We start from the raw sequence: 13195 nt of genomic DNA on the forward strand, positions 1-13195 counted from the left end.
AGGATAAGGACAAATGAACCAACCGAAAAACATAATATCCCTAAATGAGGCATCGAAGTTTCTGAATTTACAGTATTTATTGATATTCTGCAATACTAGCATTTCTCACAACAGGATTGGAAACAAAACGTTCATGAATCAGATATGATCTGCATTACATTTTACTGATAAGGTAAATAAAGAGGATTATTTCAAATTTAAGTATACTGGGTTTTTGAATATTTGTCATACTACATGTACAGGAAGGCATCAAGTGCAATTTGCTCAAATTCAAATTTTATTTCATCAAGTAAACTGTAATGAAAATGATTAACTTCATTATGTAATTGACCAGTGAAATTTGCTTATATATATTCTTTGAATATGTTTTATGAATCAAGACGTATTTCTCTAGGGCAGTAAGTACAATTAAATCATTTTATTCAATAAATAATACTACTATATTAACAGAGATAGTATAAACAGTGTCGATTAACATGTTGTTTTGCAGTAAATTTTTTGGTTAAGGCATATTTCAATCCAAAATATACTGTGGATTCACTTTATTTTCATGAGTACCAATTATCATGGATTAAGGTACACTTAGATGTATTATCAATATTTAATTTCGTGGTTTTACCAAAGTTGTTAAAGGCTCTGAACTAGCTGTCAGTTAACTGTGAGTACTCTCAGATCTGTACCTAGTGTCTTTTTGTTGTTGGGATGAACAAGTACCCATCCATGTCCACTTGTTTTTTTTATCCATCTGATGAGTTAAGCCTTTTTCAACTGATTTTTATAGTCCGTTTTAATGTTGTACTGTTATACCACTGTCCCAAGTTAGGGGGAGGTTTGGGATTCTGCTAACATGTTTTACCCCGCCACATTATGTATGTATGTGCCTGTCCCAAGTGAGAGCCTGTAATTCAGTGGTTGTCGTTTGTTTATGTGTTACATATTTGTTTTTCGTTCATTTTTTGTACATAAATTAGACCGTTAGTTTTTTGACGTTTGAATTGTTTTACATTGTCATTTCCGGGCCTTTTATAGCTGACTATGAGGTATGGGCTTTGCTCCTCGTTGAAGGCCGTACAGTGACCTATAGTTGTTAATTACTGTGTCATTTTGGTCTCTTATGGAGAGTTGTCTCATTGGCAATCATACCACATCTTCTTTTTTTTATGGAAGCCTATTAAAAAAATTGTTTTTCATTGAGAACATTGGATTTTGTGCTTCACCTTTACCCATGAAATCCACAACCACTAGGATCCAATGAATAAAATGAATCCACAGTATTTCATCTGAACACTTTAAAAGCATTCATACTTAGTGTACTAAGAGGGTTTCTGGTAAATTTCAAACATCTGAAATGGAAACATATTTAATTTTAAAAGTTACAGGTAAAACACCTCCAACTACTGTCTTTTACTCTTGATAACTTACACAGATAAAGCACAAACATTAATTAACCCAGATGAAGGCAGTCTAGCTGTAGCAAAAGCTCTTCCTTGATGAAACAGTTCTGTGACCTGTGTTGGTAGATAATTGGCCGAAGTCTTCAGGGCTTGACCAAAGTATCCCATCCAACCTTGGGCTTCTTCTGTCTTACTGTATAGAAGAGAAATACAATGTTTGAATAATACAACAATAAATAAAAGAAACAAAAATCCAATCATAGACTTCCTAATTTGTAGAAGCTAGCTACAAACTATAATGGATTAAGAAAAAATAGAAATTTAGAAATTCTGTTCTATTACAAATAGATACCATGATAACCCATAAGGTAACTACCAAATTATATCATGGCAATATGTTATTAACTTTTGTCGATGAGTACTATTGATATGATGTGAGCAAATATTTTTTACAACTATAAATATTCTGTTTTTTTAACATAAATGTATTTTTCTCAATTACCTGTAAATCTTGAGAATAGAATTTGTTTTATGCTTTATCATAATAACGTTTGGTAACACACCAAATTTATTGCACATATGTTCATTGTGATACAAAGTGATGAAAGTTAAATTAATGTTTATTATGTTCACTCTTACTTGTCTTTAGGGGTTTCTAATTTGAAAACATGGACCGTCTCTGTACTACTGGAAGCTGCCAAAAACATTGAATCCACACTGAAAGCTAAGGAATAAATGGTGGCACATCTGAAAATAAAACAATGATATAAAACAAATGTGAATTGGTTTGTACAATGATTGAGGGTTGTAGGTTTGTTAACTAAGTAAATACCTTTTATTGTGGATGTATTACATTAATAAATCAAAATTTCAATTGTAATGTTTTACGCAGAGTGTAGAAATGTTTTGATTAGAGGGTAAAACGAACAATTTGCACAATAACAGACAAACTCTACACTTCAAACTATTATTACATACCCAAATATTGATGCCACAAAATATTGCCATCGGTATAAATATGTATGAAATATTTTTCGCTAGATTTAAAACTTATATCTCTCAATAATTCAATCCTATATTACCTTTCTCATTCTAATGAACTAGTGTGGAATCATTATAATTTCATTTGTCTTAATTTTCATAAGTTTTGTGGGAATAGGTGAACCCTGAATTTAATTCATGAAAGAAATGCAGAATTTCCTACAGATCCCTATGCAGAATATATGAATCCCAAGAAATCCAATATTCAGGAAAATACATTTTCCTTGTTTCCATGAAATTGGTTTGCATAAAAGAAAATAAATTAACTGTTTTATAAAACCCAAGAGGACAACTATTATTAACTATATGTACCGAATGAACATTCTTGAAAATTTGAAATATAAATATAGTTTTCTTAAAACATCTACCTTTTTACTCCTCTTCTGAATTCAAATAACTTTTGTCCATCGGGAACTGAAAACACTCTTATTACTGTTCCCTGAAATAGTAATAAGTTTTAATAATGCATGAAATGTTTGCCAAAAAATATACATATACCTTATCCATTTCAATAGTATTTAATGTTGACTTTCAGCTGATCTTGATTGACCATAAACAAAATGACTGAACATAACTGGATAAAGAACTAGACAGGACCTCAACTAGAATATGCAAAATCTAAGTGAAACCTTTAGTCAGCATAAATTTTAGTACAATGTTTCAAGTTGACGAGATAACACCTTCATGGTCAACTTCTGTAACTTAAATTTTAGACTTGATATGGGGCAGATGAATTTACTATGGGGCATGTGCACATGAAAAATTTAATTCCTATAACCCCACAACAATAAGCAGGGCATAAACATTCATTTTCATCTTATCAGGATAAACCATTTTTATATTCAGATATTCAAGATTATTTATATCTAATGATCATTTGATTCTTAAAAATATCTACTGATGCTTTAAATAGATTTGTCTCTTAGAATTTTATGAAAATGTCTATAAATGTGTAAAAATGGCATATCACATACAAATTTTATCAAATTTTTAAACACAGCAAATCCATACCTTTTCTGAGGCAGTTGCCACTCTGTTACCTTGAGCGTTGAATGCTATTGCAGCTAAAGGATTATCATGGGCAGGTATCATTGTAACAGCTCGCTAGAAAGAAAGAAAAACAAAATAAAAATGAAATATATGGTAATTGTTAGTTGCTGTTTCTCATTTATTGTTTTGTACATATATCACTCTGTTAGTTTTCACATTTGAATTGTTTTACATTTGTTGTTTTGAACCTTAATATGGTTTGGTATGATGTACGTTTTTTCCTCATTGTTAAAGGCCATACAGTGAACTACTGCTGCTAACCTTTCTCTAGGCTATTTGATCTCTGGTTAAGAGTTGTCTCAAAGGCAATCATAGCACATTCTCTTATTTATATATTCTCAATTTTAGTAAACCCATTTATAACATTGGTAATTTAAGAGCTTTTTTTTACATTTGCCACATATTTTAATTTTTTTCTTAAATAAAAACCTTTGAAAAGGTACTTAATCTGTATTAAATGGCCCTTGGCATTGCGCTCATATTTCATAAGATTTTGATAAGCTGTGTATATTGCAGAAAAAAAAAGAAGAAAAAACAAAGAGGAAAATTAAGAAATAATTCATGGCAGCCATAGATTTGTTTTCATTTAACCATGGGTTGGGCATTTATATTCTATTATTTTACCCTGAGCAATAAAGAGGGATAAAATATGAATATAAATGCCCAACCCATGGTTAAATGAAAACAAATCTACGGGGATAGGACAAATTTGGTAATTTTGTTTACCGTGAAAGCCCTATACATATGATACTGTTTTGGCTGTTCCGTTTTACTCAATTTTGATGAGTTTTTATTTTTAATCACATTTTTCACTTATATATTTTCTTCCAATGTAATTTTATTCGTTCTGCTGCATATAAGAAGCTTTTAAACGCCCAGTATTTACATTTGATATTTTTTGTTTATGGAAACATACTTGTCACGTCACCTTGTTTCATTGCCATGCCAAGAAAATAACATTTCGGGGAATTTTCATTTTCTGCAATTTTACCATGAAAAATAAATTGAAATGCACTGATTTGTTTATTTTGCTGTAGAATAAAGATAAATATATTGTATCTGAATCTTGGCCTATGTAAACTGGGGGTTTTGATGTCGAAAATTGAGAAAATCTGGAAGTATAAATAAGTGGGTCATAACACGTAAGCCGTTTTTGTATATTACTGCGTTTGCGCTAAAGGCAGATATATTGTGATTATACTAGCTAGTTGACGATAATAGGTTGTCGTATTAGAATTATATAATATATATCTCCCAACTCTTTAAAGGAATACTGTAGAAAGATAAAAAGAAACAGAAAACTCTGTTGAATGGCTTAATTTTTTTTATATATATCTAGGTATGTTTGTCCTATCGGCAGGTGGGTTTTAATGCCATATTTACTATTGTCAATAACTTATGATTAAATTTGTTTTAGGATCTGTGCAATTTAGATTTTTTAACATATTGTAAAGTTATTCGTCTATAATCATGATAATACTGTTGTTGAAATCCATATGATGACATCTAAATCATTTTGTTGTGGTTTATACTTGTAGTGTTGAGTTGCTGATTTGCAGACATATTGCAATTGTATTGACAATTTCTATACTGAAAATTGAGTAATTTTGCATGTATGTATTTTATGATTGTTGAAATATGGACAAAAATATGAGATTGATTATTTGGCATTTGACATTGCTACATGCATCTAAGTTTGCTATGTGGGTTTTGAATTTTTATAAATATATCTCATCCCAATTTTCACAACAATAAAAACCTAGCAAACATTAAACCATTTCCAGTATTTCACTTACTAAGTTAATAGTATCAAATATCTGTACTTCACCAATCTGGTTACTACCAGGATAGGCCAGGAAGCAGTTATCATTATTTATAGATAGTGCACACAACCCTGTTGGGTTAGGGGGTGTGTCACGTATCGTATGTAAAACTTTCATATCTCGTATATTGTGTATATATAAACTTTCTTCCAGACATACTATTAACCTCTGAAATTATAAAAAAAAAACATGTTTTTACTTTATTTATCTCTTTAAATCTTTCAAATATCAATTTGTAATTCTTACAGACCTACAAAATTGTTTTTCATTTCATCCAGTATAAAATAATAATGATAAGACTACCATTGACAAAAAAGATGCACACAGCTGCAAAATTTACATCTGTGGTGCTCTCATTTGTGTATCAGCGCTGATGAAACTCAACACAACAACAAAACTTAACACACATTTATAAGATTTGTGTTCTTGGTTGCTGTCTCATTGCCATATTCCCACGTCTTCTTTGATATATAAACATAACTTTTATTAAATATATCTTTTGAATAATTTGTCACTTCTGTAACTCCATTTATTTCCCTTATAAAGCTTTAAATGAAAAGAATTATATGTGCCTACATTGTTTAATATATGTAATGAAGTCCAGTATTTTTCTCATCATGTCATTGGTTCAATTTTAAATCCCTGCATGTCAAACAAAATTTTTAAAATTAACTACATTTAATGTTGTATGTAAAATCAGTATTTGTTACATGTTTGATGTTTCACAGTTTATACATCCTTTTTCATATTCAGGTAGTTGCAGAGTGCTAATATAAACTTCCCAACGTCTAGAGCATGAAATCAGAATTGGTTTATGTGGATTCCAAAATATAATTTTTACCTGTTTACTAATTGTTACTTGTTACTTGTTTCCTACCTGTCAAATTCACCGGCTAATATATAATTTGTTACTTGTTAACTTATTATTACCTGTCTATTTAATTTAACAGCTAATATAGAATTTGAGTAACTGTAATTGCAGATTTCTGTCCCTTTTTTGAAATGACACACTTTAAGTTTACGAGGAGATGAGATGCTGACAATGGCGACTAAACTACTGGAAAATAAACGTTCCACTATACACACATCTTCACTTTCTGAAATTGTAAAAAATAAATTGAATTAGTTCTTGCTGCGATAAAGCCTTTGTAAAGTAATCATCAATCAATCAATGACTTATCCAAAAAAAAGGTTATTCTTCATCAGTTATTTTATATTTCTATGAAGTAATAACATCAAAAATGTGGTGCACACTGAATAACCCGTGTAGCGTGTTATTTCAAAGTGTGCACCTTTTATGTTATTTCGAATAGACAGAAAAAAACAGAGTAAACTATGAAAAAAAGTTGATGATGTCATGATCACATGACAAAATTATGTCTGTGAGCTGATAAACAAAACAATGTCAGCCAATAAGAAAACGCATTACATCCAAAATTAAATTATTACCTGGTATTATTGATTGTGGCACAAAATCTATATCAATTACATGTAAATTTAAATATTATTTATGAACCATGTTTAATGCATATTTCAAAAGTGATACTTTTACACAAATCATTTACTTGCTTCAATCTTATGTTGTCTTGTTAACCAACTTTCCCAGGCTAGAGGAGGGTTGAGCACTCACAAGCATGTTTAATCTTGCCACATTTCTTATGTGCCTGTCTCAAGGCAGTAGCCTGTAGTTCAGTGGTTGTGATTTGTTCTTTTTTGTCAAATTTGTTTTATTGTAAATTGTTTTGAATTATGTCATTAGTTTTCTTGTTTTCTGTTTCACTTTTTTTACAGCCAACTTTACAGTATGTTTTTTTTTCATTGTTGAGGACTGTACTGTAGCCTATGGTTGCTTACAGCTACTTGTTTTGAAATCTGGTGGATAACTGTCTAATTGGCAATCATACCACATCTTGTTTTTATATATCAGTGTGTACTACATTTAAACTTTTTAAACCATTAATTCAGTGTTCCAGCAAGGATTTCAAAGGGGCAGGGTGCCAATCCTGAAAAAGGGCATTTAACGTATGATATGATTATATGAAATGGGCATGTTTTAATATCATAAAGAAATTAATCAAACATTGTCTATATTCATTGAAGCACTGGTAATATATATCATGTATATATACAAGTACAACATGGTAAGCCCAGATAAAACTTTATCTGTCTACTTTTTATGCTGAAATTATTGTCAACCACCTTGACACACAAGTTTTCAAGGCATCAAAAATTGCTTGTCACAGTTTAGATTTATATGCAGTATGTTTTGCAGGGTTTTCTGCTTCATTCTGTTTCTATAGTCATACAAGTTATACCTGGGAATTATCCTTTCTGTCTCTGCTGTGCTTAATGGTAATCAGTAAATGCACAATGTTAGGTAATATAGTGAACAGTGAAAATTTGTATTAGAAATAAAGAATACAGAAAAGGTGACCAAGGCACCCTACCCAAACTGAAACAAACACCCTCTTCAACTTTTCCCATAATTCAAAAGACCAAAAGTATGTAGATATATCTTAAGTCGGTAGCTCAATGCTAGGAAAAAATAAAATGAGTCATCTTTCTTAATTTGGTTGTGCTCCTTCTTTGGAGGATTATTCACAGTACATAGAAGAAGTAAATACTATCAACAGTGGTGGCTGGTTTTGTTATTTTTGTATCTTAAGGAAGGGCAGGCAAAGACAAATACGTCTGAATTTGCTAATTTTTTTTTACAGAAACAAGTAAAACGTTGTTTTTAACAAGTTGATGATGATTTTGGACTTTCTGTCAATTACGTTTTCTCCATGAAACTACAGTAAACATCGCTAATTGTGTTGTCGTATAAACATTTCTTCATGCTGAAAGACTGATTCTATTTGAATGAATTAATGACCCATCCGATACATAGACTACCTGTAACAACAGATTATGACACCTTTTGTAACCGTTGATTAGCTTGGGGTCGCAAACAAAGTCTATTGTAATGGTAGATCATAACAAAACAAACAAAATAAAATACAGTCGTCACTTGGGAAAGGGCGGGCTGACCGCCATGTGAAAACGGCCTAACTGGCACACTGATTATCATGATTATAAGAGAACATTTTAACATGACCTACTTATACAGAAATAGAATCTTAATCAGACTTTATGAAATTCATCAAATGATTGTTAAACATTTGATCAGACATAAATGAAATGCTTGTTTAATAATTTACAATTTGGTCAGACAAACTGCACTGATTCATCTGAATGAACATAAATCAGTACTTAAGGAAGATCTTCCCTAAAGAAGGTTCAGAATTACACTTTACATACCACTTTCATAAATTGGTTCTAATTTATCAACAGTATTTAATGAGTAAAGTCTGTACCAGGATTTACTTCCAACTGCCAAAGACCTGAAAAAGAAGGATAGTCATATTAAACCGGCCTTTAAATCTACAAAATGTACATACATGTACATGTACAAACCTTTACATGTTGCTTTCTGTTCTGGATATTGTGTTCATACACCTAATCGCTATTTATTCCATTCCGGATAAGTTCTAAAATTACACAACTTTTTCATCCAGTTGAAGCTATCTGGGACCCTGTTTAAACAATGCACCATTCGTGATACTTTTTAATGAGACCTGTTTAAACTACCGTAAATACTTCAAACAAAATATTTTTTTTTACTTCAATTTTAATTTCGAAAAAGTGGATCATACTCTATCAAAGTTTCTTAATCATGTTAATGGTCACTTTCTAAAGTTTTTCCTCCCTCAGCTCACTACTGATGACCTCTATTTTCAGCGGCATGACCAAAACAGGAAATTGTGTAAATGACTGTTTTTCCCCGATTGGACTAAATAGAGATAAGGTGTATTGTTATGAGGAACCTTACAGTATACATAACTCAAATTTCCACAAATACTGAGATAGACTTTTTTGGTGGTTTGTCTTATAAAAAAAATAATTTTGACACCTATTTCCAATAGGTATTACCATTTAAAGTAACTGTAAATTATGCAATATATACTGTGACATATTGCAATAGGGCTCTTCACGGTTAGTTCGGCCATATTGGATAGGGGGCAGATTTTTTGGAAGGAGGTGGAAATGGTATGAAAGTGTGGGAAATCCTATGTGTGTTTCCAAGCAACAGCTCTGTTTTAATGATGTTTTCCCGTATTTTTCACACCATTTTTACCTCTATTATGAAAATCTGCCCCCTATCCAATATGGCCGAACTAACCGTGAAGAGCCCTATTATTGACCATTTTTGCAATATTGGTCCTTTTTGTAGTTTTATTGTCCAAACTGTTCTTTTCCAGAAAATAACTTTGTGTCTTTTCATTTTAACAATTTAGGTAATATCAGACACATGGTTGACTCAAGATTTAATTTTGCGCCACAAAGAGATGAGCTATTTTTGACACTGGTGTCATCAGCTGACATTTCAAGCTTTTGTTCTGTCATCATAGTCATACTTACGTGCAATCTTGGTTAAAATTAACGAACAAAAGGTCAGATGGATGGTCGCCGGATCTTATTGCTAAGTTCATTATATATTTGACCAGTAATTCGAACTGGTCGCTGTGTTTTTACCACTTTTGTTGTTTTTGTTCGCAATATTTTGATATTTATTTATTTTTGTCTGATGAATCCCAAATGTAACGACTATTTTGATTGGTTTGTGAAAAAATGGTTTTAGAAATGAAAGTATATTCTGGTAACGACTATGAATATATTCCGTTTCAACGTCCCTTAAAAACACGCTTATGGTGGTTTCCGCAGAGAAAGACCGTGCAAATCCCCTTTGATAAAAGTCTAAGGGGGGAGGGGGGGGGGGGGGGCTACTTCAATACTAAATTGATCGAGGTGTCGCTGGGGTTCTGTTACCACATCCTTTTCATATAATTTAGATTTTAAAAATCACGGTATACCTTTTCATATAATTTAGATTTTAATAATGTATACCTAGCTTTTCATATAATTTAGATTTTAAAAATGTATACCGTTTCATATATTGCATGCGTTGGCAAAAATGTATCCTTTTCCCATATTGTTTGGGTTTCCTGTGGTGTGGTCTGTAATGTAAGAGTGGAATACCAAAGTGTTCAAAGAGAAAAATTGGTTGATAAAAAAAGACGGGAACACTATTAAAGATGACAGACGACGAAGTTATGGGAACTTTATTGATCTAATGATATATTTCTGATAGTTTCCCCCCACCTATTTACATATTTTCAAGATTGAATTAAAGGTCACCTATTCCAGCGGCACGTCCTATCAACTTGTATATATATATATATAGGAAGTGCCGGCCCCGAGATAAAAGTATTCTTGATATTGAAATATTCATAAAAAATCTTTTTTTCAAACCAAAAATAACTCGCACCAAAATACGCTAACCAAACAATAGAAGAGACTAAGGAATCGAGAAAATGATATTGATGAAATCATTTGAAAACGTAAAATCGAGTTGTATCCAAATTTTGAAGAAGGTTCTTTTTTAAAAGCTTAGTAAAAAAAATCAAATAGTTTTGTTATTTTACAAAGCCATATTAAATCTGTTGAATAATATGTAGTCTGCTATATAAATTCTGCCAATGCCGTAGACACACCTCTTCTGAGTTTAAAAATCAAATCGAACATGCATACCAGTGACGGACCCAGGAAAGGGGGGGGGGGTTGAAACCCCTAACCCCCTTTTTTGGACGATCAGTGCATTGGAATGGGGACATATTTTTTGGATCCGCCTCTGCCTAAATAAATACAATGAAAGTTTCAACTATTTACTGGCGTCCGAAGCTGGTGACAAAACACCTTATAAACATAGATTTATATCGTCTTCAAGCCATTGTTCCACTACTATTCTACATACTAATACACTTGGTACAATAAAACTCCGATAATACATTGTTCAAATAAGACCTGTGAAAATAGTGGAATCAATTACTTTTGGAGTGTCAAAAATTCGTTGGAACTCCTTGATAAATTGCATGCGTATATTGGTGATTTTAAATCTGTTCAAAGTTTTTCTAACCTATATACCACTTTGTCTCATATTCTTATTAAGAAGAAATCCACAAACCTAATTTAATAGTCATTTAAAAAATCAGAATGTGAATATATATATATAATATAAAGGTCAGTTTTATTAACAGCAAACAAAAGAACTATGTCAATTGGACCTGCTTTGATACTATAAAACATAACTTCCCTTGGATTTTTACTGTTTAACATTTTTTTCACTTTGGAGATTCCGTTTATCGTCCATGAAGTTCAATGGAAACTAACTGGGCACCACTTATTGTGGACCTGTTCCTGTATTGTTATGAATTACAATTTATGACTAAAATCAGCAAAGACCCATCAACACAAAATTTGATACAAAAATTTGATAACACTTCAGGGTTTTTTTGGATGACATATTGGCTGTCATTATTGTCGACTTCAGTATGTACATTAAAGAGATTTTTCATGCTGAACTGACTTTAAATAAAGTTTATACTAATAACGAACACTGCCCTTTCGTGGAACTTAATATCTATATCGTTAACGGGAAGCTTAATACCAAAAAGAGATGATTTTTCATTTCCTATTGTTAATTATCAGAAGGGGATTCTCAAAAGACAATAACAATCAAAACCAAGGAGTAAACAAAGACTCATAAAACCAAAAGACATTAACATCAACAGTTATAAATAATACATAAGAAACAACACGCACTCCACTAAAAACCGGGAGTGAAATCAGGTGCTCCGGAAGGGTAAGCATTTCCTGCACCGTATACGGCACCCGTCGTGTAATTTCTTTGTTTAGTTCGGTAATGATGGAAGGTTATTATGACTGAGGAAGAATATCAGATATGATTTCTAACACACTTTTGTCATAATGGCCAATCAGCTCATGATGGCGACCGTAAAATTTCTTGAGTGATGACCTTCATTTGATTGATTCATAGCCCTGTCTTAGCAACTTTTGAGAAAGCAGTATTCCTCGTTCAACAAAATCAACGTACTTTGAAATTTTATAAAGATCTACTGCTTAATTTTAGATCACAATCTCTGCGATTTTGCAGCAACATTAAGACTTTTGTCTTATTAAACAGAGCTTTTCTATAAAAAATGGGAATAGCAGATACACATTTCTTGTTTTGGGTTATATTAATTCTTGTTTTGTAAAGAACCACACTGAATCTACCAGAAAATATATTGCAGATGATATTATCTAAATGCTGAGCTTTTTGATTGACAATATATTTGTTCAGCTTGGAAAAATGTTGGAGGATCGATATTTCAACAGACAGTCGGTATTCCAATGGGTACCAATTGTGCACCCCTACTGGCTGATTTGTTGTTGTACTCGTATGAAGCAGAATTCTTCAAGAACCTTATTAAACACAAAAGAAAAAGCACCTTACGAAATTCTTTGATTTTTCTTTCATATATATTGATGATGTCCTATCACTGAATAACCAATATTCCAGCCAATACTTGCATCTCACATATCCCAGTTAACTTGAAAATAAAGATACTACTGATACTAAAAGGACTGCTTTATACCTTGATGTTTTTTTCAATATTGACGACCTCAGACTAAAATCTATGACAAACGGGACGATTTCAACTTTCCAATTATCAATTTTCTATTTCTCTTCAGTAACAATCGTATGGTGTTTACATATCTCAGTTGATACGTTATGCTCGTGCATGTTCACACTATACAGACTTCATATACAGGAGTGTGCTCCTTACGCAGAAACTACTCCAACAAAGTTATGAGGAGGAGAAAGATTAAAAATGACACTCCGTAAAATAAAACACCATCACGAATTGGTTGATCCATACGATGTGTCTGTGTCTTTACTAACTAAGAACCTTTTTTTTTACCACGCCTTAGATTGTGGTTTAC

General features: G+C 31.8%; 1 protein-coding gene across 4 annotated transcripts in view; it reads right to left on the bottom strand.

Moving 5' to 3' along the window:
• Nucleotides 1-9962, bottom strand: part of LOC139489204 (WD repeat domain phosphoinositide-interacting protein 2-like) — a 124849-nt gene extending 114887 nt beyond the window's left edge. For 3 of the 4 annotated variants that reach the window (XM_071275398.1, XM_071275397.1, XM_071275396.1), the window contains exons 1-8: nt 9770-9961; nt 8609-8691; nt 6239-6405; nt 5282-5476; nt 3447-3539; nt 2804-2874; nt 2034-2141; nt 1423-1587 (exon numbers count right to left, since the gene is read on the bottom strand). In XM_071275398.1, coding sequence (XP_071131499.1) covers nt 1423-1587; nt 2034-2141; nt 2804-2874; nt 3447-3539; nt 5282-5476; nt 6239-6405; nt 8609-8691; nt 9770-9840 — 953 coding nt within the window. In that variant the 5' untranslated portion in view covers nt 9841-9961. Of the gene's footprint in view, nt 1-1422; nt 1588-2033; nt 2142-2803; nt 2875-3446; nt 3540-5281; nt 5477-6238; nt 6406-8608; nt 8692-9769 lie in introns of all 4 variants that reach the window. The other variant, XM_071275395.1, reaches the window with a different exon arrangement.
• Between the last annotated feature and the right edge of the window lie 3233 nt (nt 9963-13195).

Source organism: Mytilus edulis, chromosome 9 (assembly GCF_963676685.1).
Source record: "Mytilus edulis chromosome 9, xbMytEdul2.2, whole genome shotgun sequence".
Taxonomy (NCBI): domain Eukaryota; kingdom Metazoa; phylum Mollusca; class Bivalvia; order Mytilida; family Mytilidae; genus Mytilus; species Mytilus edulis.